This window comes from Setaria viridis, chromosome 9 (assembly GCF_005286985.2).
Source record: "Setaria viridis chromosome 9, Setaria_viridis_v4.0, whole genome shotgun sequence".
NCBI classification, from domain to species: domain Eukaryota; kingdom Viridiplantae; phylum Streptophyta; class Magnoliopsida; order Poales; family Poaceae; genus Setaria; species Setaria viridis.
In genome coordinates, this window is record NC_048271.2 from 19,695,474 (window position 1) to 19,715,043 (window position 19,570).

The 19,570-nt window shown below is 46.8% G+C and overlaps 2 protein-coding genes across 5 annotated transcripts; both read right to left on the reverse strand.

Moving 5' to 3' along the window:
• Positions 1-816: 816 nt before the first annotated feature.
• LOC117837408 (pentatricopeptide repeat-containing protein At1g03100, mitochondrial) lies at positions 817-17,219 on the reverse strand. Of its 4 annotated transcripts, XR_004636342.2 has the most exons (5): positions 16,059-17,219; positions 12,469-14,910; positions 3,979-4,125; positions 1,822-2,397; positions 817-1,719 (listed from the first exon to the last, which is right to left on the reverse strand). XR_004636342.2 is itself a non-coding variant. In XM_034717025.2 (2 exons), exon 2 carries the CDS (start codon positions 14,904-14,906, stop codon positions 12,585-12,587), a length of 2,322 nt encoding a protein of 773 aa, XP_034572916.1. In that variant the 5' UTR covers positions 14,907-14,910; positions 16,059-17,219; the 3' UTR covers positions 12,324-12,584. The 4 variants fall into 4 exon arrangements, 1 of the variants encoding a protein (XP_034572916.1); XR_004636343.2 differs by lacking the exon at positions 1,822-2,397 and having other exon boundaries at positions 838-1,719; XR_004636341.2 differs by lacking the exons at positions 817-1,719; positions 1,822-2,397 and having other exon boundaries at positions 3,900-4,125.
• A 139-nt stretch (positions 17,220-17,358) lies between these two features.
• On the reverse strand, positions 17,359-19,476 carry LOC117837410 (uncharacterized). The gene is made up of 2 exons (XM_034717027.2): positions 18,338-19,476; positions 17,359-17,827 (listed from the first exon to the last, which is right to left on the reverse strand). Exons 1-2 carry the CDS (start codon positions 19,063-19,065, stop codon positions 17,758-17,760), a joined length of 798 nt encoding a protein of 265 aa, XP_034572918.1. The 5' UTR covers positions 19,066-19,476; the 3' UTR covers positions 17,359-17,757.
• Positions 19,477-19,570: the final 94 nt, after the last annotated feature.

Here is a 19,570-nt window from a genome sequence, read left to right on the forward strand (position 1 = left end):
TCATTTCGTTTCCCTGCATGGAGGAAAAGGTTGTGTGGAAGCAATGCATGGCCATCATGCGTTGACAGTTGCATTGCAGGCAGGGGCAATGCGTGATCAGTGAGCTGATGAAAAAGGCTACCTGTGACATTGCAGCCTTAAGTCTTCAGGAATGTGCAGAGGCCCTTTGTTGTGCTGGGATCTGCAGTAGTGACTGTTTAATTTGTTGTTGCCTCTCTCCGGTTTCCCCCCCAAAGCCATCATGGAGCCACTACTCTTGCTTTTGCATTCTGACGTTTCAGACGATTATGTTCAACTCTCATTAAGAGTGTACTGTACTGGTGCAAGTGTGGGATCGTCCAATTTGTGATCTTGATGTGCAATCAAATTCAGACGCATGAAGCAAGTTTTCTACATTACATCCATCAATATATACAAGTTTTTTTTAGCCAAGCTATGCGATAGGCCCTCTTGGGAACAGACGAAGATCTCTCCTGATTGCCACGATAATTGGACTGAACCGATTGCTGCGATAAACTGTAGCGAAAGCTATGTATGTGATACTGTAGGTGAAGTGCGTGTTTGTTACCTCTCTTTTCACGCACACTGGGATCTTTGTTGGACAGTTTGATCTGACGGAAGAACGAGAGATCAACAAAGACCATCACATCTCAGAGACGAGACGACGGACCAAAAAGCGTCCCAACGTGTCTACTAGACGGCGCGCTTTAACCATGAACACTCGTGTCAGCCTTGCAAACCGTGAACGTCTTTCCACGAGGAATACAGTGTCCGCTACGTAGCAGCTCCCTGAAAAGAAGTGTCAAGTGTGTGTGTGTGTATTTGGTGGTACACAATTTGATTGTTACATCCATTTCGTGTGACTGAACAAAAACACCTCCTTTCTTTGGCACACAATGGGCCAAAAGTTTCAAAAGCCTTGCAATCAAGCGGCACACCCGCCGCTAGTGTACGTCGACAGAGTGTGTTGACGATAAAAGCGTGTGATAGGTCGGTGCACTGCATGGCGTGCTTGCATATGGGGGCCAAGCTAAGATCCTTTCCTTTGGGCATGGAAGTGACTGGAGTAAAGCAAAATGACCCTTGATCCTTTCGCCATCACCCTCGATCCATCCGTGGATGGATCATCACCATCGCCGTCGCCAAATATAGCTCCTATACAACTCCAGAAGCTAGTAGCCATCCTTGGCACAACATCAACCAGCCTAAAGCATACCAGTGAAGCTTAATCTGCAAATTAAGCAGTCTCAGTTCTGATGGCCAATTATATGCATATGCAGTGGCATGCATGGTGCAGAATGATGTGGCACATGCCCACATCTTTGCATGCCCTTGTTGTGGGGGTTCATTGCTTGTGTCCTTGGCCTCATGATTGGGGAGTGTGCCTCAGGTCGTCATGCTCATGCACTGCACGCAGGCCGGCCGGGTGCCTATGGCTGCTGCTGCTGCTGCTCTTTCCGAAGCACCACACCCCCGGCGTGCTTTAGCACGCATCATGCACGATTGGGAGGGGAACTGATCGACGAGCAAAGTGGCTATCATCGTCTACCCGTCTGATGGAGCCCGAATACCGAGGCACGCGATGTCTTGTTGATCACCTTCCAGAGCATGCGGCAGAAGAGCCCTAGCCCACAGGCAGCAGCCACTGTCGCCAGGAGAGTCCTAGCTTGTACTTGTTTGCTATAGTTGACATGCATGCAGCATCATCTCTGGACTGGCCTGCCAAAAAAGGACGAGATTAATCAAGATTTACAAACAGTACATGGGCATGCATGGATATGTGGAAAGAAGGCAATCGAGAAAAAAGAGTACTACTCTAACCTCTTCATTCATTTTGTCTAATTACATACGGTCCAGATATATGGAGAAATTAACCAGAACGCTCAGAAGGAGTTGAGGATTCATCCCCACATGCTCTAAATCTCTCCAGTTCTGCTGCTCAAATCTAATACTTTTCTCCAAGTACAAAGGTACTTCCATGTGAACATTTAAGTCCTGCAGAAGTGGATTTCTACTCTCCAGCTCTGGTTCCAACAATGTGAGTATGCCTTATAAAAAAAAACAATGTGCGTATGTGTTCCTCAGCTCCATACGCACAAATCAAAAACCAAATTTAGCTGTACAACTTCAATCAGTTGGTACGTGTAGCCAGCGAACATTCACGCCACTCCATGAGAGGCAACATAACACAGCGGACACATCAATATCTTTTGGATTGAACCAAAGACAAGGTGGACACCCTTCCTGTTAATTTTCCTTATGGAGTATCCAAAGGCATCCTTAGTGCATAATGTGTGCTTAGAGCACATAAGAAGACATCCTTAGTGCACTCAACCATTCTGTTCCTTGGAGGAGGGGTTAGGTTCGGAGCTAGAATCAGATGCCTCATCCAGTGCACTGTATATTGGAAAAGGTTATTAGCATTAGCAGCCATCAAAGCTAGGTGAGATTGTTGTACTTGTCTTGGTTTGTAGGAGCCTCAAACGATTCTGATAAAAAAGAGGCCCTTGAGTCAAAATCGAATATCCCATCCATTTCACAAACCCACCCCTCGAACCAAACATACTATTGCACCTATCAAATCTATTAAACCCACTAAATGATCGAGAGAATGACACACGACAAGTCATTGTATACTATCAACTGCAGGGCAATGGAAGCATGCATTTTGGTCTCTCTGGGACAGACAGAATCCAGCCCATGCATCTATGATCTACACACACACACACACACACGAACATCGAAGAACTTTTTCTGACGTGCACGTCTGCACCTGAATCCGCACCGACAACACTTTCCAGCTTTTTACTGTTGTGAATTCAGGTCAACCCTTAACACTATCCTGCCCGCTGGAGAGTGTTTCTAGTAAACTTAACAGCAATTTGGTATAAGAAAGATGGCAAAACTGATTCAGTGTTGTACATAACACAAAAAATACTGTCTAGAATCACACAAGGTTCAATCCGAAAGATGCAGGTTAACGTTTCACCGTGATTACAGATTAGTAGAGCTTTTATGCAAAGGAGGCCTAAGTTGTACTCATGCAGTTGATATGATTAACTCTGTGCATCAAGTTCAGTAGGTCACTCAATTTGTCATTACTCTTTCACAATCATCTCGCCGTTACAACCAAACAAACATTCTTTTTAAAGAACCTTGCATGTATCTCCCTGGAATCTTCAAACCACGATGGTTCCATTGGGAACAAAATTAATTGCATGGTGGTGTCATGCAGATTACTCAAGTAGCATTATAACACATCGAGCCTCCAATGGAAGATTGCAAATAATAGCAGTCAGATCACTCAAAGGTGCTTTAATCACCAATTCACCACGGCCGTGTATGATTTCATGGTGCGTATCAAGCTCTCACTGAGATTTCCATGAGCGAGGGCCTGTCTCTCTGAATGATCTAGCATTTTAAGTAACTTAGTTGTCAAGATCCTTTTATACCTTGGACTTTTCCTTTCCACCATGCAAAGGTGCTAATGTACATTCTTTGCTTGAGCCAAGTTATCATTTAAAAAAAAACAGCATGGGTCTAAGTCTATAAAAGCAAGCTTACTGTCTACAGAAATGACATATTACACTAGATTACTCAAGTGGCCTATATTATGTTGAACCTTGAATAGTAGATTACAAATAATAGCAGTCAAATCATTACAACGTGCTTTAATCACCACGGCTGTGTATGGTTTCATGGTGTATATTATGCTCATTGAGATTTCACTGAACTAAGGCATCTCACTGGTGAATGATCTAGTAGTTGAAATAACTTTATTCTCATCTTCCTTTGCTAAGCCAAGTTATAGATAAAGATTTAGTGCGGTACTAAATGATTATTGTCCAAAGAAATAATAGACTGGATTAGAAACCATCAGCAAAACATTTATAACATACTGATGCATAAACATGTCACCTAAAGGATGATACATTGCATTGAAAGTGTGAGCTGGGTAGCAAGCGTACAAATAAATACCTTTGTTATCAATCAACCCCTTGTACCAAACTACCATCTTTATCAACAAGCACCCTTGCACCACATAGAGGAAGTTATTGTTTCAGCCATTAGCCCATTACAACTTCGGTACTTCTGTTTGAAGCAAAGTAGACTTGATATATGTGCCTGGAAAAAAGAAACAGAGGTTTAGTATATCCTACTAATATTGTTGCTATATGAAAATTTCATATTGGGCATTTGCAAATGCTAGTGATACAAATTAAACAACGAATCCATTTGGCACAACGATGTTGTAAGATACATCACTGGAGTGGAGTTGGTAGAGAAATAACAGAAATGTACCTGTATTGAGTTTGTTGTTAATACACACTACCTGTAACAGTCTGGATTGAATGGCTCCTCGTTCCGTTCCCCTCCCACTCCTGGCGCACCCCCTCCCCCCTCCACCAGCCTCACGCCGTCACCTACTCCAGGCATGGCGGCCACCCAAATCCCCTCCTCTTCGGCGCCGGAGGAACACCGTCCGTGCTTGGCTCCTCAAGCTCCTCCCTGGGCCACCACGGGTCGTTCCAAATTCTAGCGTTGGAGGGACGATTCCCCTTCTTCTGGGGCTTTTGGCGACGGAGCCTCTCCCTCATTCAAAGACGTGCTCCTCGTCGGCACTGTCCCCGTCGTTATCCCGGCTCTGACGACCTCGGGTGCGGCCTTGAAGGCTCCAGGTGCTCCATGAGCCTCGGCCGTGTCCTTGCAGGTCCCCCCACGGCCGGCGCCCCGCATCATCCTCTACCCTAAGACACGGAGGTCTCACGTGGTAGCAGGCACTCCGGACGACTACGGATTGTTGAAGGCGGAGAATCGTCAAGCCCGTCAGGCGCGACACCGGCATGAAGCTCCTCCCTGTCGAGCGGTTCCTGCTGATCTCCTGGGGAGATGCTTCAATTGCTTCTCCCTGAAACATCGGGCGGCGGATTGTTGCTCTAGGCCCCGGTGCTTCGTCTGCCGGGAGCTAGGTCATCGTTCCGGCCAGTGCCCGTCCCGGCGCCCGGCAGCTCTTTGTGTGGTGCCTCGTCCGCGACCAATGCTGACCTGGTGCTCGGTGGCCACATCGGAGATGGCTTCCCAGCAGCCCCCGGTGGTCGCGGCGGATGTCCCTCCTGCGGACGCCGCGACAACTGCTCAGGGAAGAAAGCGACGTCATCGCGCTCGACGACCGAGAGCCAGGAGAAGCACGGAGACACCCGGCGGTGGTTCGGAGGAGGGCAACGAAGGCTTCTCTCAGTCCATCCCAAGTGAGGACGATCGTAATTTGATTGCTGAAGATCGCCCACTGAAGCCCAGGCGCATTCTTGATCGCTCAGCTAGCATCGCCCGAAGAGAAGATGATCTTGCTCGCGCCTTGGTCATCACCATGATCAAAGGACACGAGGTTGGCGCGATGGAGCTGGTGCGCACAACAATCGCCAATAGGTTTGAGATCAAGGAAGAAGCCTAATCCTACGCCCGTGGGGATCGACTAGCTTCCTTTTGATCTTGCCTACTGATGCAATGCTTAAGCGCGTCTACAATGGCGGAAGACCCATCATCACCCCCTCAGCCCGCCTGCACGTCATGCAATGGACGCGTTTTCTTCAGTCGTCGGCGGCGAGCCTCCCTCTGGCCATTGAGGTGGAAATCAGAGGCATTCCGGCACATGCTTGGGAGCTACCAACAGCCGAGCTGCTCCTCAATGAGTATTGCTGGATTGTTGGTTTGCATCCAAGCATCGCGGAACGGCGTGACATCTACCAGAAGAAGGCCTGGTGCTCGAACCCGAACTACTTCCCTGTAGAGATGGATCTTGAGATTGTTGAACCTCCATTGGCGGCGGAGCACTAGCCCGGGATGCACACCCTGAAGTATCCTATCTCAATCGTTGTATCTCAGATCGGGTCGTCCAATTCTGAAGATGATCCTCCCTCTCCACCTCCGGCCAATGATAATGGACGCCGCCGTCGCCGAAGATGAAGACACCGCTCGCCGTCAATTCCCCCAGAGTAGGCAGCACCAGGAGGCGCGTCATCGTCAACTCAGGGACGCTGTGCGCCAGTGCAGGATCGGCTGGGCCCACGCACCCAGCCCCGGCTGGCCCACCCCCACCAAGAGGAATCGGCTTCCGAGCCCCCCATTGATGCTGTGCCGGCTGGGCCAACGGTGCGGGAGGTGCACGAGGTGCCATCGTTGGTTACCGAGGCTGCTGCTATGGAAGCCGAGGCGGGCATGATCGCAAATATTAACAGATGCTCGACGTCCCAAGCGTCCAAAGCGTGCATGCCCGCGTTAAGTCACAAGGAGAAAGAGGGAGCGGCGGCGCCTTTATATGAGGTCTGCATGGAGTCTTTTGGGCTAGGCCCAATGGCTGAGACATCGTGTGGGCCTTCATTGCCCCAAAACAGCCCACCTAACTCCACCCTACGCCAGAGTGTGATGTCGGCACCAGCTATGAATTCACAGCTCTTGGGACTCGTCTCAGCCTGGCTACTAATGGGCCCTTGATTTCAACTGATGGGCCTGCTCCCCTACTGGATGAATCGATGCCTGGCCTCTTGCTTCCCCTGTAGAAGCTCCGGCTCCAGAGTTGACTCCCTCGCTTGCAGAGGCGCTGGCCTCGCCTGCCCCTGTCTCATCGCCGCCACAGGTCCTAAGCAGCACAACCGCGGAGCCCCCGCTTCGAGTCTATTCAAGGCGCCGCCTCAAGAAGAATGGTGGGGAGAGGGATTTGAATGGGTCCGGCCTAGCCGCGAAGCCAGTCAGCCTCGCGACGGAGTTCATCAACAGTCTATCCAAGACGCCGGGTGCCCTCCTGCCGATTCCACACATCAACAAGCGAAGAAAGAAGTTGATGCAGCCACCTACTGAGGCACCTCGCCGAAGCCGCCGCCTAGCTGGTCTGGAGGCAGCAAATCTAGAGGTATGCCCTGCACATCTGAAGAAACGGGTTATGCGAGCTCTTGATATGGAGGTGAATGACGAAAAAGAACAATTTGACCAAAGGATCTTGGACAAATATGCCAAGTGCTTCCGGCAGCTCCAGGCGACTCCGCACACCAAAGCTCTTGCTGCCATCTTCGGATGGTCACCTCAAGAAGATGACACCGCATTTGGGGTAGTGGAATGTATGGTTTGATTCTCAGGCTTTTTGGTTTGTTTCTGGTCGCTTATTTTCTCTGTTCTATGAATCCAACACATATACTGATATGGAATGTTAGAGGGCTCAATTCCTTAGCAAGAAGAGATGCAGTGCGCGTTATTGTGGACTCTTCCAAAATTGATATTATTTGTTTACAAGAAACAAAGATGAATTCAGTGTCTAGGGAGATTATCCTCTCTATGCTAGGCAGTGACTTTGATAATAATTATATCTTTCTACCTTCGGTCGGGGCCAGTGGAGGAATCCTAGTTGCGTGGAGATCTCTCCTTGGGCCTGTTGGTGCAAGCCGGATTGATTCACATTGTGCTTTGGTTCAGTTCTGCTCACCTAATGGTACTGCCTGGTGGTTAACATGTGTCTACGGGCCTCAAGACAATCAAGCAAAAGTTCAATTCTTACAGGAGCAGCGCTATCTGCGGGCGCAGTGCACAGGGACCTGGATGGTGGCAGGCGATTTTAATCTTATTTATAAAGATGAGGACAAGAACAACACAAATCTAAACAGAGCTATGATGGGAAGGTTTAGAAGATGGATAAATGATATGGCAATTACTGAAGTTCCTCTTCATGGTCGTAAGTTTACTTGGTCTAGTTCCTCTACTAGTGCTGATCCTACACTTGTGAAGCTAGATCGTGTGTTCTGCTTGCCGGATTGGGAAGACATGTTCCCTGAATGTCCCCTGCAAAGTGCAGCCTCTGACGATTCAGATCACTGTCCTCTAATTCTTGGTCTCAGGGACAACCTAGCTGGCAAAAGGCACTTTCACTTCGAATCCTTCTGGCCCGGCATGGATGGTTTTATGGAAGTAGTCAAGACTGCCTGGAACTCAGTTCAGCCCTGCCACTGCCCTGTGGAGACTCTGTCCCTGAAACTCAAGGCAACAGCAAGAGGTTTGCAAAGTTGGAGCCAGAAGAAAATTGGGCATATCAACTCCCAACTGCTTTTAGCAAAGGAGATCATCCACCAGTTTGATATTGCCCAAGAAAGCCGCACCCTACAACCAAATGAATTATGGCTGCACAACAACCTGAAAAAGCACGCTCTCGCCCTTGCCTCCCTACTGCGGATAGTAGCCCAACTGAGATCCCACATTGGACGGCTCAAAGAGGGAGATGCCAATACTAGATTGTTGTTCCACATGCATGCTCGTCACCGAAAAAAGAAGAACTTCATTGCCAAATTGAGGGTGGATGATCCCACCATCACAACACATGAGGAGAAGGCTGCTGAAATTTTGGAGTTCTATTCTAACCTAATTGGTACAGATTGTACTCGGGATAGGACCATTGATCTCAACGGGCTGAACATCCCTGGATATAATCTTAAAGCCTTGGATATACCTTTTACAGAAGAGGTGGTGTGGAACACCATTAAGCAACTTCCTTCTGATAAAGCTTCAGGGCCTGACGGGTTCACAGGGCGTTTCTACAAGTCCTGTTGGTCAGTTATTAAGGATGACGTGATGGCTACCGTGCATACTGTATGGGAATTTTTAGGAATCTTTGGATGCTAAACTCCGCTTACATCACCTTGATTCCTAAAAGGTCAGACGCTGAACAGGTAAAGGACTTCAGACCCATCAGTCTGGTGCACAGTTTTGCAAAATTGGTGACCAAAATTCTAGCTAACCGTTTATCTAGCCGCCTAGACGAAATGGTCTCTCCCAATCAAAGTGCCTTCATCAAAAAATGGTTTATTCAGGACAGTTATATGTTGGTTCAGCAAACTGTGAGGTTTCTGTACTCCCAAAAGCAGCCAAGAATCCTTCTCAAGTTGGACATCACAAAAGCCTTCGACTCGGTATCCTGGAGTTTTCTCATGGAGGTGCTCCAAAAACTTGGCTTTGGATCTCGGCGGTGTGACTTGTTGCGTAGCCTCCTATCGTCTTCTTCCACTCAAGTTCTTCTTAATGGTATTCCTGGGGATATCATACAACACCGAAGTCCTCTTCGCCAGGGAGACCCGCTCTCCCCAATGCTCTTCATCCTAGTCATGGATGTGCTGGATTGGTGGTCACCAGAGCCGCTGAGGCTGGTCTCCTACAGCCACTGTCCCGAAGGCCAATTCAACATAGAATATTGTTATATGCTGATGATGTTGCCCTCTTTCTACGGCCTGCAGCAGCGGATATCACCTTGACCCTGCGAATGCTCCAGCTCTTTGGGGATGCCTCGGGACTCAAGACCAATGTGCAGAAGGGTAATGTGCTGCCAATCCATTGCTCCGAGGACAATATGACTCTCATCCAGATCCTGCTGCCTTGTGAAATCTTGGACTTTCCGTGCAAGTATCTTGGGCTGCCACTCTCTCTTCGAAAGCTTACCAAGGAGCAATTCCAATCTGTTATTGATAGAATAGCTGATCAGCTACCAGGATGGAAAGCGGACTTGATGACGCGTGCAGGAAGGGTGGTGCAGGTACAGTATGTATTAACTGCAATGTTGGTATATTTGGCCATGGCGACAGAATTGCCATCCTGGGCAATTAAAGCTATTGACAAGATTAGAAGAGGCTTTATCTGGAGGGAGCGGAAGGAAGCAAATGGAGGGCATTGCCTCATTGCTTGGCCCAAAGTGTGTCTGTCACGGGAACTTGGTGGTTTAGGAATATCAGATCTAAAATCCCTTGGACTAGCCTTAAGAGTAAGATGGCCATGGCTCAAGAAGTCTGATCCAAATAAACCTTGGGCAAGTCTGCCTCTCCAAATCAGCAAGGAAATGGATTGTCTTCTCTCTATGGCTGTGGTCACTGAAGTTGGTGGTGGAGCCAACACTCTTTTCTGGAAAGATAAATGGCTAGCAGGAAAAAATATTCAGGATATTGCACCACAGGTATATGCCTTGGTCTCTAGGAGAACAGTAGGAAGGCGTACAGTTCTGGAGTTCTAGATGCACTGATCAATCAAAGGTGGATAGAAGATATTCAAGGTTCAATTTCCTTGGAAGCTCTAATGGAGTATGTGGTATTGTGGGATGTGATCTCTGAGGTAGAATTACAAGTCGGGGTACAGGACAAACACATTTGGAGCCTTTCTACCTCAGGACAATATACAGCGAAATCGGCATATGATGTTCTCTTTCAGGGGGCCATTTATTTCAGACCATATGAGAGGATTTGGAAGTCTTGGGCTCCACCCAAATGCCGCTTCTTTATGTGGCTGCTTGCCCACAATCGATACTGGACAGCTGATCGGTTGGCACGGCGAGGCCTTCAACACCCAGACAAGTGCCTCTTGTGTGATCAGGAGGAAGAGAACATCCAACATCTGCTCATTGGGTGTGTGGTTGCAAGGCAATTCTGGTACTCCCTCTTCCATCATGTTGGCTTCTCCCAACTTGCCACGACGGCCGCTGAATCATCCTTCGACGCATGGTGGGAAAGTGTGGGAGCAGTTGTTACGGGCGATGCACGTAAAGGACTAAACTCCCTAATCATTCTTGGTGCTTGGTGCATCTAGAAGCATCGAAATGACTGTGTTTTTAATGGGGCTGCCACAAGCGTTGCCACTGTGCTGAGCATGGCTAGGGATGAAGCTCAACTGTGGACCTTGGCAGGAGCCAAGGGCCCCTCTCTCTCGGTTAGGGAGGTTGGCTAGGCTGTCCAGGTCTCGGATCGTCCTTATTTGTAAAAGCCGATTAAGTCTTCTTCTAAAGTGGGTGGGTGGGTGGGGGGGGGGGGTGACTCCAATCTTCTACTATTAACTGTGTGTTCGAGAGAAAAAAAAAACACTACCTGTTATGACAATTCAATGTTCCTTAGTATCATACTTCACTACTTGAAGTAAAATTGATGAGGGACATCACATGGGTGCTCGAACATTCAAGAGTCCAAACCACAAACTGTATTTTGATATCAAGATTCAAGAGTTAGGAGACAAATCTAATTTTGCTACTAAGAACAAGGAGTCAATTTGAGGTTTACGGTTTACCTCTAAGCTACACTACCTTACCCAAGAGAATTGTGACGTCATTTCATATGTCCTAGAAGTTGTGCTTTAGGTGTCAATGAGTTATGTACGAGTTGTTACCTAGTTGTCAAGTATAGGTTCTCAAATATGAGTTTTATCTAGTTGTCAAGTACGAGTTATTATGTCGTGGTCATATCAGTTGTAGGTGAGTTGTCTAAGGTTTTTGAGACTATAAATAGAGGCAAGCCCTCAAGTTTGTAGGATGGTTTGATGTAGCCACTATAGTTATCAATAGAACATGTTGTTCTACCCTTTAGATGTATCCTAAGGGCTTTAGATTAAGCTCTCGCTATCCGTGGATTTGGTTTCGACCTTTTGGTCCATCTACGTCTTTAGAACCATATCTAGCACAGCATGTTGAAGTGGTTCCTTCAACACTTTGTGTTCTTTCTACCTATCAGCACCTTGGAGAGGTTCCTACAGTACTTGTGCTATATCTATCTATTTTTAGCAGCAACGTGGAGCTGTTCCTTCACAATAGTGTGCTGCATCAAAAATTAGGTGGGGGAATGCGAGTAATTCACACTATGGCACTACTGTAGCATACTAGGCAACATTTGGAATAACAAATCTAGTTAACCAATGCAACTGTTCAGGATAGCCACAGAATGAATTGCCATTTAAAGATATAGGACCTCCAGAATCTTGCAATGCAAATAAAGATTCAATTAAAATGTGTACAGTTAAGGGATTCAAACTGCTTGTCTTGATCATTGTTGCAAAAAAGACAATTTCAAGCCAAAAGCATTATCAAACTAAAATAAAATAATTTGGTAGCCTGTGGATGAATATTATTTGTAAACAAGGTTGTAATGATTAATGATTAATTAACACAAGTGCGATTGGCTTCTTAGATCAGGTCAGACTAATTCGCTAACACATGGAAAATTTAAAACATGAGATAGGCAGCATAAGTGAGAATTATTGCTACCAATTGTCTATTGCTAGATTACAATTTACAATTCTGAATATTATTACATCTTATTAAATCTCCACAACTAGATTGATGTTCTCTGTTGTAAATTCCACATTTTTCACAAGACGTAAATCTGGATGTACTCATTAAAAATTTGAATATGATAATTTTTTTCTTAAAAGAATATTCACAAAATTACAATCATATACAGAACTACATCCAATTCTCTGTAATTATGATTTGCATTCTGTATGCCTTGAAAATGCACAAATACCGCTCTCTTAATCACATGGAATGGAACAACACTATATTGAATGTGTCAGCTGAAGCATTTTCGTCATAAACATAACAACCGAGTTTCTATACATAACATAGTTTGGGTTCTGATTAGTCTTCAAACATGAACTTCACAAAATTGCAAAATGAAATCATGTTACCTTCTAATGAACTCTATGATTATGATTTTCAGGAATTTGTAAAGATCTATCCACATAGCAGATGATAAAAGAGCTCCTGATCAAATATCATAGAGTATGAGTTGAATCTTATGCTCTCATGTCAACCCAATCCATTTCTTGAAATGTATTGCTGCTTCTCTCCTTTTTAGCTGTGCTTCTGTTTGCACCTTGGGAGCCTTACCTTTGTACAATGTCCTGTGATATTTAAGCCACAAGGACTTGTACTTGTATTTGTCTATAAACATATCGCTTTTCTCCATCATCTCTATAACTTCCATGGCTCGAAGGAAGAAACCACCTCTCACAAAGCAATACAACAGAGAGTCCAAGAGCTCCTGATCAAACTTCATAGAGCTTGAACCAGCCAGAACTTTCATTTCACCCCACAAATCTGTCACCTCCACATATTTGCCACCAATGGCAGCATAAGCAGTGATTAAAGAATGAAAAGTTTGTGCATTTGGCACATGGCCAGAAGCTCGCATCTTGTTCAGTGCACTGTGAGCATCATGCATCAATCTCTTCTTGCAGAAGAAATGGATGACATTATTCCAGTCATGAACAGCATGATCAACCATATGACCACTTCTTACTTCCTCCACTAGCCTGGTCGTCAAAACAGCTTCATTTTCATCAGAGCCTTGCACTAAAGTCTGAAATTCCTTGTGACCAGATTTCAAAACATTTGAATTCTTCAATTCTTTAAAAAGATGGAGAGCACCTGGGGTGTTACTGTGACTCGCCCTAGATTGTATCAAATCCTCATAGCAGCTTGCGTCAAGCTGAATGCCTGCTTGTTGAGCATCCTTCAAAAGTGCAGTTATGTCATCTTCATGTTGGCCCTCTTTGCAATAGGCTTTTAGGAGTGATGAATAGATGGATGAACCAACTCTAATCCCAGAGAATCTCATTTCATCCAGAAGATCATGCGCTTGCTCTAATAACCCAAGACAAATGCACGCATTTATCACTTGAACAACAAAGGACCTTTCAACAGACACAGGAGAATCTTCTTTGCTTGCTTTCACAAGAAACGAAGCCAATGCACTGATCTTATCTGCTTCCAGAAAAGCTTTAACAAGCTTGGCGTACATTGTTTCAGTTGGGTGGAGGATACCATGTTCAGATTTCACCAGTCCAACCTGTTCCTGCAGCTTATCCGATAACAGCTCGAGTAATTCTCGTGCCTCCAATTCAAGTCTTGCAAAGCTATTGTCTTTGAAGAACGAAACATAACTTAGCATTTGGCTATTAGATATAGGTCTCTCTGAAGAGCATGGATTTTCAGCCTCAGTCTTCTCATAAGGGAAATAAAGTCTCCTATTTTCAACAGCTTCAAGAACTGCTTTGGCTGCTTCCAATGACCGCTTTGCATTCTTGCCTTTTCTTAGCATATCCAACACCATATCAACTGCAGAATCCAAATCCCCAAATTTCAAATGACAGGAGAGCAGACAATCATAAAACTGCCTGAACTCTGATTCGCTAAGACCATAGGCCTCATCAACATGCCTCTTTAACTTCTGAATCTCATCTCTGTGCCCATTCCTTTCATATATGCGGGCCATAACAATCAACAAGTTGACTTCAGGCTTCACCCCTATCCTAGGCATTAGTTCGAGAAGCTGCTCCGCTTTTCTTGTAGTACCAAACAGGAGAGCTGCAGTCAGAACAATATTGAATGTAAATGAATTGGGTTTCATTGATAGCAAAGGGCGGTTGCTCTTCTTCCGTGGATCAACTCTATTATTCTGGAAAAGGTAACCAAGCTCCATAACAAGGTCTGCAGCAAGAAATGCACCAGTGTTGGTTTGACACATATGTGCTACAATTGCTGACCAAGCTGAAACAGGTGGGTATGCCTCCATCTTTACCAACTTCCTCACAACATTTATAGCAAGATTAGGCAGAGCACAGCGTGCAAGGGTGAGAGATAGGTAAATCAGGGGCTCCTTACCCAACAATTCATGCTTCTCTTCAAATGCATGACTGACCACATTGTAGGACTGGTTAAGCCAGTGAGCATCACAGGTCTCTGCCAAGCCAGTGATGAGTTTGCTCAAAACGGACTTTCTTGGAAGTCCATCCATGTGAACATGCTTCTCATAAGCCCTCCATGCATCATCAAATCTCCGCTCATCGATTGCATTATCTATCTCCAGTGATAGCTGAGATGGATCACGAGCTTGGACTAGAATTGTTTCAGTAATAGTGGAAAAGAAAGTGCCATGACTGCCTACATTTAGCTGCGGACTCAAGAATTTAGTATTGTTATCTCCTGTTTGGTTAATCCCATGACACTTGCAGTCCAAGCAGTGTGGACTTTCGAGAGCAAACAAACATCGTGGACCCAACAGTAATGAAGATACAGCATGGCGTGCATAAGATCCTGAACAAATTCTTCCAGCACGAAGCATTTACCTGCCATGGATAACGAGGGTCAGATGAAAATAACTCAAGACTAATGGGACAAATGTAGTATCCAGAATGTGGCAGGTTACACCATTAGAATTGCTGGAGTTCGACAATATCCCAGCCCAATTTATAAGACTGATTTAGCACAACCAGGCAATTGCAGCAGAAAATGAAAACATCAGCTCAGGCGACAAACAACTTGAGACTCGGCAAATTTGCACCTGTGCAATTTTCTTGCAGTGGTTTAGCACAGGCATTAGGATATAGCCATAGGCAAAGGGACTTTACACGGGCAGTGATTTGTGAAACCATTTTTCATGTTAATGTCTGACCCTAATTGGTTTAGCACAATGCGGTGGAGATGTACCAGTCAAGGGAACATTGACGACGGACTTAACTTGGATTTTTTCATTCCCTTTTTTTTGAAAAACTGCAGCCACACCTTGGATATAAGCCGCATCAAACCAAGGATGTGTAGGACAATTTATCTTGTTCATGCTGTATTCCTACTTGCGATTCTATTTTTCAATTCAGAGATTCGTCATTATATGATTTAATTCTAAATGAAAGGCCACATGATTTGAACCCAGGGTATGCCTAGCTAAAAAAACTCCAATATGCAATACGGTACAATCAAATAACCAATTCAGTAATACAACTATAAAATTCTGCTACAATTCAGTATACAAGTATAATAAAGTAACCAAAAGTGCGATGGTATACATAAAAGGTCTCACCATACCTTAAATTCAACAAATAAGTTCAAAACTTGCATAAGGTACAATATAAAAAGTTTGAACACAGATAAGGTCTGGCATAATTACAATCTCAAGGATGAGATGTTCTTCTCTACCTCTTCCAGAGCCTAACAATTGGGCAAGACCAAACATTTTACAAGCTGTGTTGTCATAATTTGATAAAGAACTCAAAAGAAGCATTATCACCGGCATGATTTGAGAGTACCAGCTTTCAGGAGCATGGAACAAGGGGAAATATAAATCGCATCCTAACAAAGATAAATAGAGCAGTATAGGAACATGGTACCAACTCCACATTTCCTCCAACAATTTAGTTTAACTAACCAGTAATGATCTGGTCCATTAAAGCATCACGACGAAGGGTTAAAGCGGATGGAGATGGAGTAGACTACACACCAGTCGCCGTGAGGGAATTTGCCGATTGGGGATGGCTCCTGTGTAGCTGTGGCCGTCCGCCGTCGTGGAGTGCCGGCGTCGCCCGTCACGGCGCCGGCCGGTCGTGGCGTCGGGCGGCCGCGGAAATACGCAGCCACGCTGGCACTAGGCTCGGCTGCTCCCGCTCGGGCGTCGGGCGTGAGGGCGTCGTCGATGTCGGGCGGCGCAGCCTCGAGCAGAGCCTGGAGAGTGGAGAATGGGCGGGTGGAGTGGCGCCTAGCGGACCGCGGAGGTGGAGCAGCTCCTACGGCAGGGTGTGTCAGCCACCAGCGGCGCGGAGAACCCCTCGCCTCCCCTGCTGGCGGCGGCGGCGGCGTCGTGCGGCCGAGGCGCCGACCGCCGATGGAAGGAAGGAGATGCTGCTGCTGCTGCGTTGCCAGTTGGGCCTCCCTCCTCTCCAAACAAGCAGGGTGTGGATTACTGGCCTGGCCTATAGATAGATGGCCGGCAGCCCAGCAGCCAATAAGGCAACAGGCCCAGTACCTAAAAAATGATCAAAATATTATTCAGGCCATGTTTATTCAATGTTTTAAATAGCAGGCTAAGTCATTTAGCGGCGGCTTCGTTCAAAAGCTATAAAAAGATATAGCGGGATATAGTGGAAGCTATTTCATTTAGCGGTTTTATAAAAATATGAAAATTTTGAGTCAATCATGCAAAAAAAACATGGGCCTTGGAAATTTTATGAAAAATTATTCATGTCCAGGGTTACATGAGAGCGTGTCTTCGTGTCTACCACTTCAAAATTAAATATTACAGTTGATTTTGTATCGCTATCATATTTTTTTAGCAACTAATGGACTTTTGGACCTCGTTAGTGCGGAGATAATGAAACATCATCAACCCACATAGCGTAAAATAGGATTAGCGGTGCTAAATAGATTTTGCGGCTAAGGAAAATAGCGGTGTTTAGTGGAGCTAAAGCATCCTTAGTGGCCATGGCGGTACAATTGGCAATAGCATAGCACCAGCTCTCTAAAAAAGCTATAGCAAGGCTATAGCGGGCTATTTAGAACTATAGTTTATTGCTTTGTTGATGTGAAAACTTGTTTGATCACTTTTGAGCCATTTCCTGACCAAGTGAAATCAATTCGAATTTGTTCTAGTTTTGAGATGTATTGTCTCATATCACAAACTAATTGATTTAATTTTCAAATTGGCAGGTTGGTTCTTCTAGCTCTTGGATCTTGGAAATTTATCGAATTCATGAATTATATTACGGTGCTAAACACTTCTACATTTTTAATATGAGGTACCCTCGTTAATCTTTAAATATGTCATTCATTAACATTTCTTACTCTTATTCGTACAATTTCAATAAGATTGTAGCATGGGTACGCGATTTGTTTTTCCAGTTCTTCCTCTAGTAGCCGGCGATGTATTGTGGATGATGGAACGCAACAGTTGCACGCATCAGATCAGGCACAGCTAAATTAAGCGCCAGCCAGCAGTACAGCTCGTCTACAATTAGCAGCTAGCAAAACGATCTAGAGCTGGCTGAAAAACAAACACTACTACACCACGTTTTGAAGCTCGGAACCCTAATAGCTACTGTATAGATATGAAATTCTTGCAGCGAAGCAGGAATGGAGCATGATCCATCGATTGATTCTTCTTCGCGCCAAGCTGGAAAACAAAAAAAGCCGAGATAGATGTCGCCTCAGGATTCTTCGTCGAAGAGCAGCATCTCGCGGTAGCGGCACTCGTGGCTGCAGAAGGCCATCTCGCCCCTGCAACACGGCACAGTTAAGTTGGCCAGTCCGTCAAAATGGCTTCAAAGAAACTACGGTTACTCATGAGCATCGTTCAGTTACTGAAGAAAAGAAGCCAATGCAGTACAGTGTACAGACAGAGACTTTTGCACGTACGGACGCTACTGAAAACTGAGCTTTGATCCTACCCCTTAGTACCGGTTGGTTTTTAACCCAATACTAATGTGCTAACAGCTAGTTCCCCAAGAGCTGCTGGGAGGGGTGGCAGCCCGGCATGGCACAGTGGTGGAACGGCGTGTGACGTGGCAGAAAAGAAAAATGAGAAAAGAAAGAAAAGAACAGAAAAGAAATAAGAAAAGGAAAGGAAACGAAAAAGGTCTCGACCATGTATGATGTGGTAGGTAATTTAGTACCGGTTATTTCACTCGGTACTAACCAATATAGTAATACCGGCTACACAACCGGTACTAAAGGGAGTTCGGAACTGATACTGAACACGATTCCCGGGCAGTGGTACTGAGTACTGACCTGTACATGAAGATGTCCTTGCCCTGCCCAAGGTCCTTGCTGCATCCATGGCACCACCTCAGGAACGACTCATCGTCCTCGCCGCCGGCTCCGATGGAGAACCCGCCGGAGCCGTCGACGACGACGCGGTCGTCGAATATGTGCGTCGTCCTCGGGTTCGGCCCCCCGCGGGCGATGACGCGGGTATAGTCCTCCGACGCCTCCATCTCCGTCGGCGACATCATCAGGCACCGGCGGCCTTGCGGGGAGGAGGAGCGCACCAAGTGGCCGTCGACGGCGAACGCGGGGCTCCGGAGGCTCTGTCCTCTCAGGACCGTCGCCGCGTGGGGGACGGCGTCGTCGCCGTTCAGGGCGCCGGCGAGGCCAAGCCCGGCGTTCCTCGCCGCCTCCCAGGCAGGGCGGCGGTGGCACCTGCGGCTCCTGCTCTTGCACCGGCGGTCGCCGCCGGATGACGAGCTCGCCCCGTGACTGGAGAACGCGCCGACCTTGGCCGCCGGAGACGTGGGGCTGTCGACAGCCGCTTGCAGGGTGGAGGTGGGGCTCATGACGGCGGCAGCCTCCACCGGCACCGGCGACACGCGGCAAACGCCACTATCATCAGCCAAGAACAGCTTGGGGGGCGCCGACAAGGGAGACGGCGGAACGGCGGTGCCCGCGTGACGGCCGCGATCGGACGAGGCGTCGCGCTGCTCGGCGTCGGCGACTCCTCCCGCCATCCTCCCCAGCATCTCAGTGCTTCGCCGGAGGTATCTATATACTGGTTTCGGATATACTAATCCAATTGCTTACCAGCTAGTTACGAACGATTAATCCAAGCAGAGCATCATGCAGAGTCACGGCCTCACGGAGCAGAGCGTGCAGTGCAGGCAGCCAAGGAAGTGATGCGAGCAAGCAGCGGGCAAGGCTCTGATGCCTGTTAAATACATGCATGCAGCTTCACCTTTTGACAGGCAAAGTGCGAGTACAGAGGAGGACGAGGTGAGATGAGCCAAACAGCCAATCCGAGTGTGCATTGCAGGAGGCTACAGCAGATGCAATGCAAATTGCAACAAAGAATCAGAGAAAGTGCATGCACACTAGTGGCCAACTGGCCATTGACACGTGGGGCCCCGCACGCCACGTGGATGGCCCACCTCGCAATGCATTGCGTGTGACGGGATCGTGCAGTGGCCGCTGGTGCATCGCAAGGGCCACACTGCTAACTCGCAAGTTGCCGCATGCTAGCGCCCAAGG

Excerpts from the sequence above, each read along its gene's own strand:
- LOC117837410 (XM_034717027.2), bottom strand. The coding sequence starts at position 19,065 with ATGCTGGGGAGGATGGCGGGAGGAGTCGCCGACGCCGAGCAGCGCGAC. Across the intron at positions 17,828-18,337 it reads AAGGACATCTTCATGTACAG|GGGCGAGATGGCCTTCTGCA; the intron begins GTCAGTACTCAG and ends GCCGTGTTGCAG.
- LOC117837408 (XM_034717025.2), bottom strand. The coding sequence starts at position 14,906 with ATGCTTCGTGCTGGAAGAATTTGTTCAGGATCTTATGCACGCCATGCT.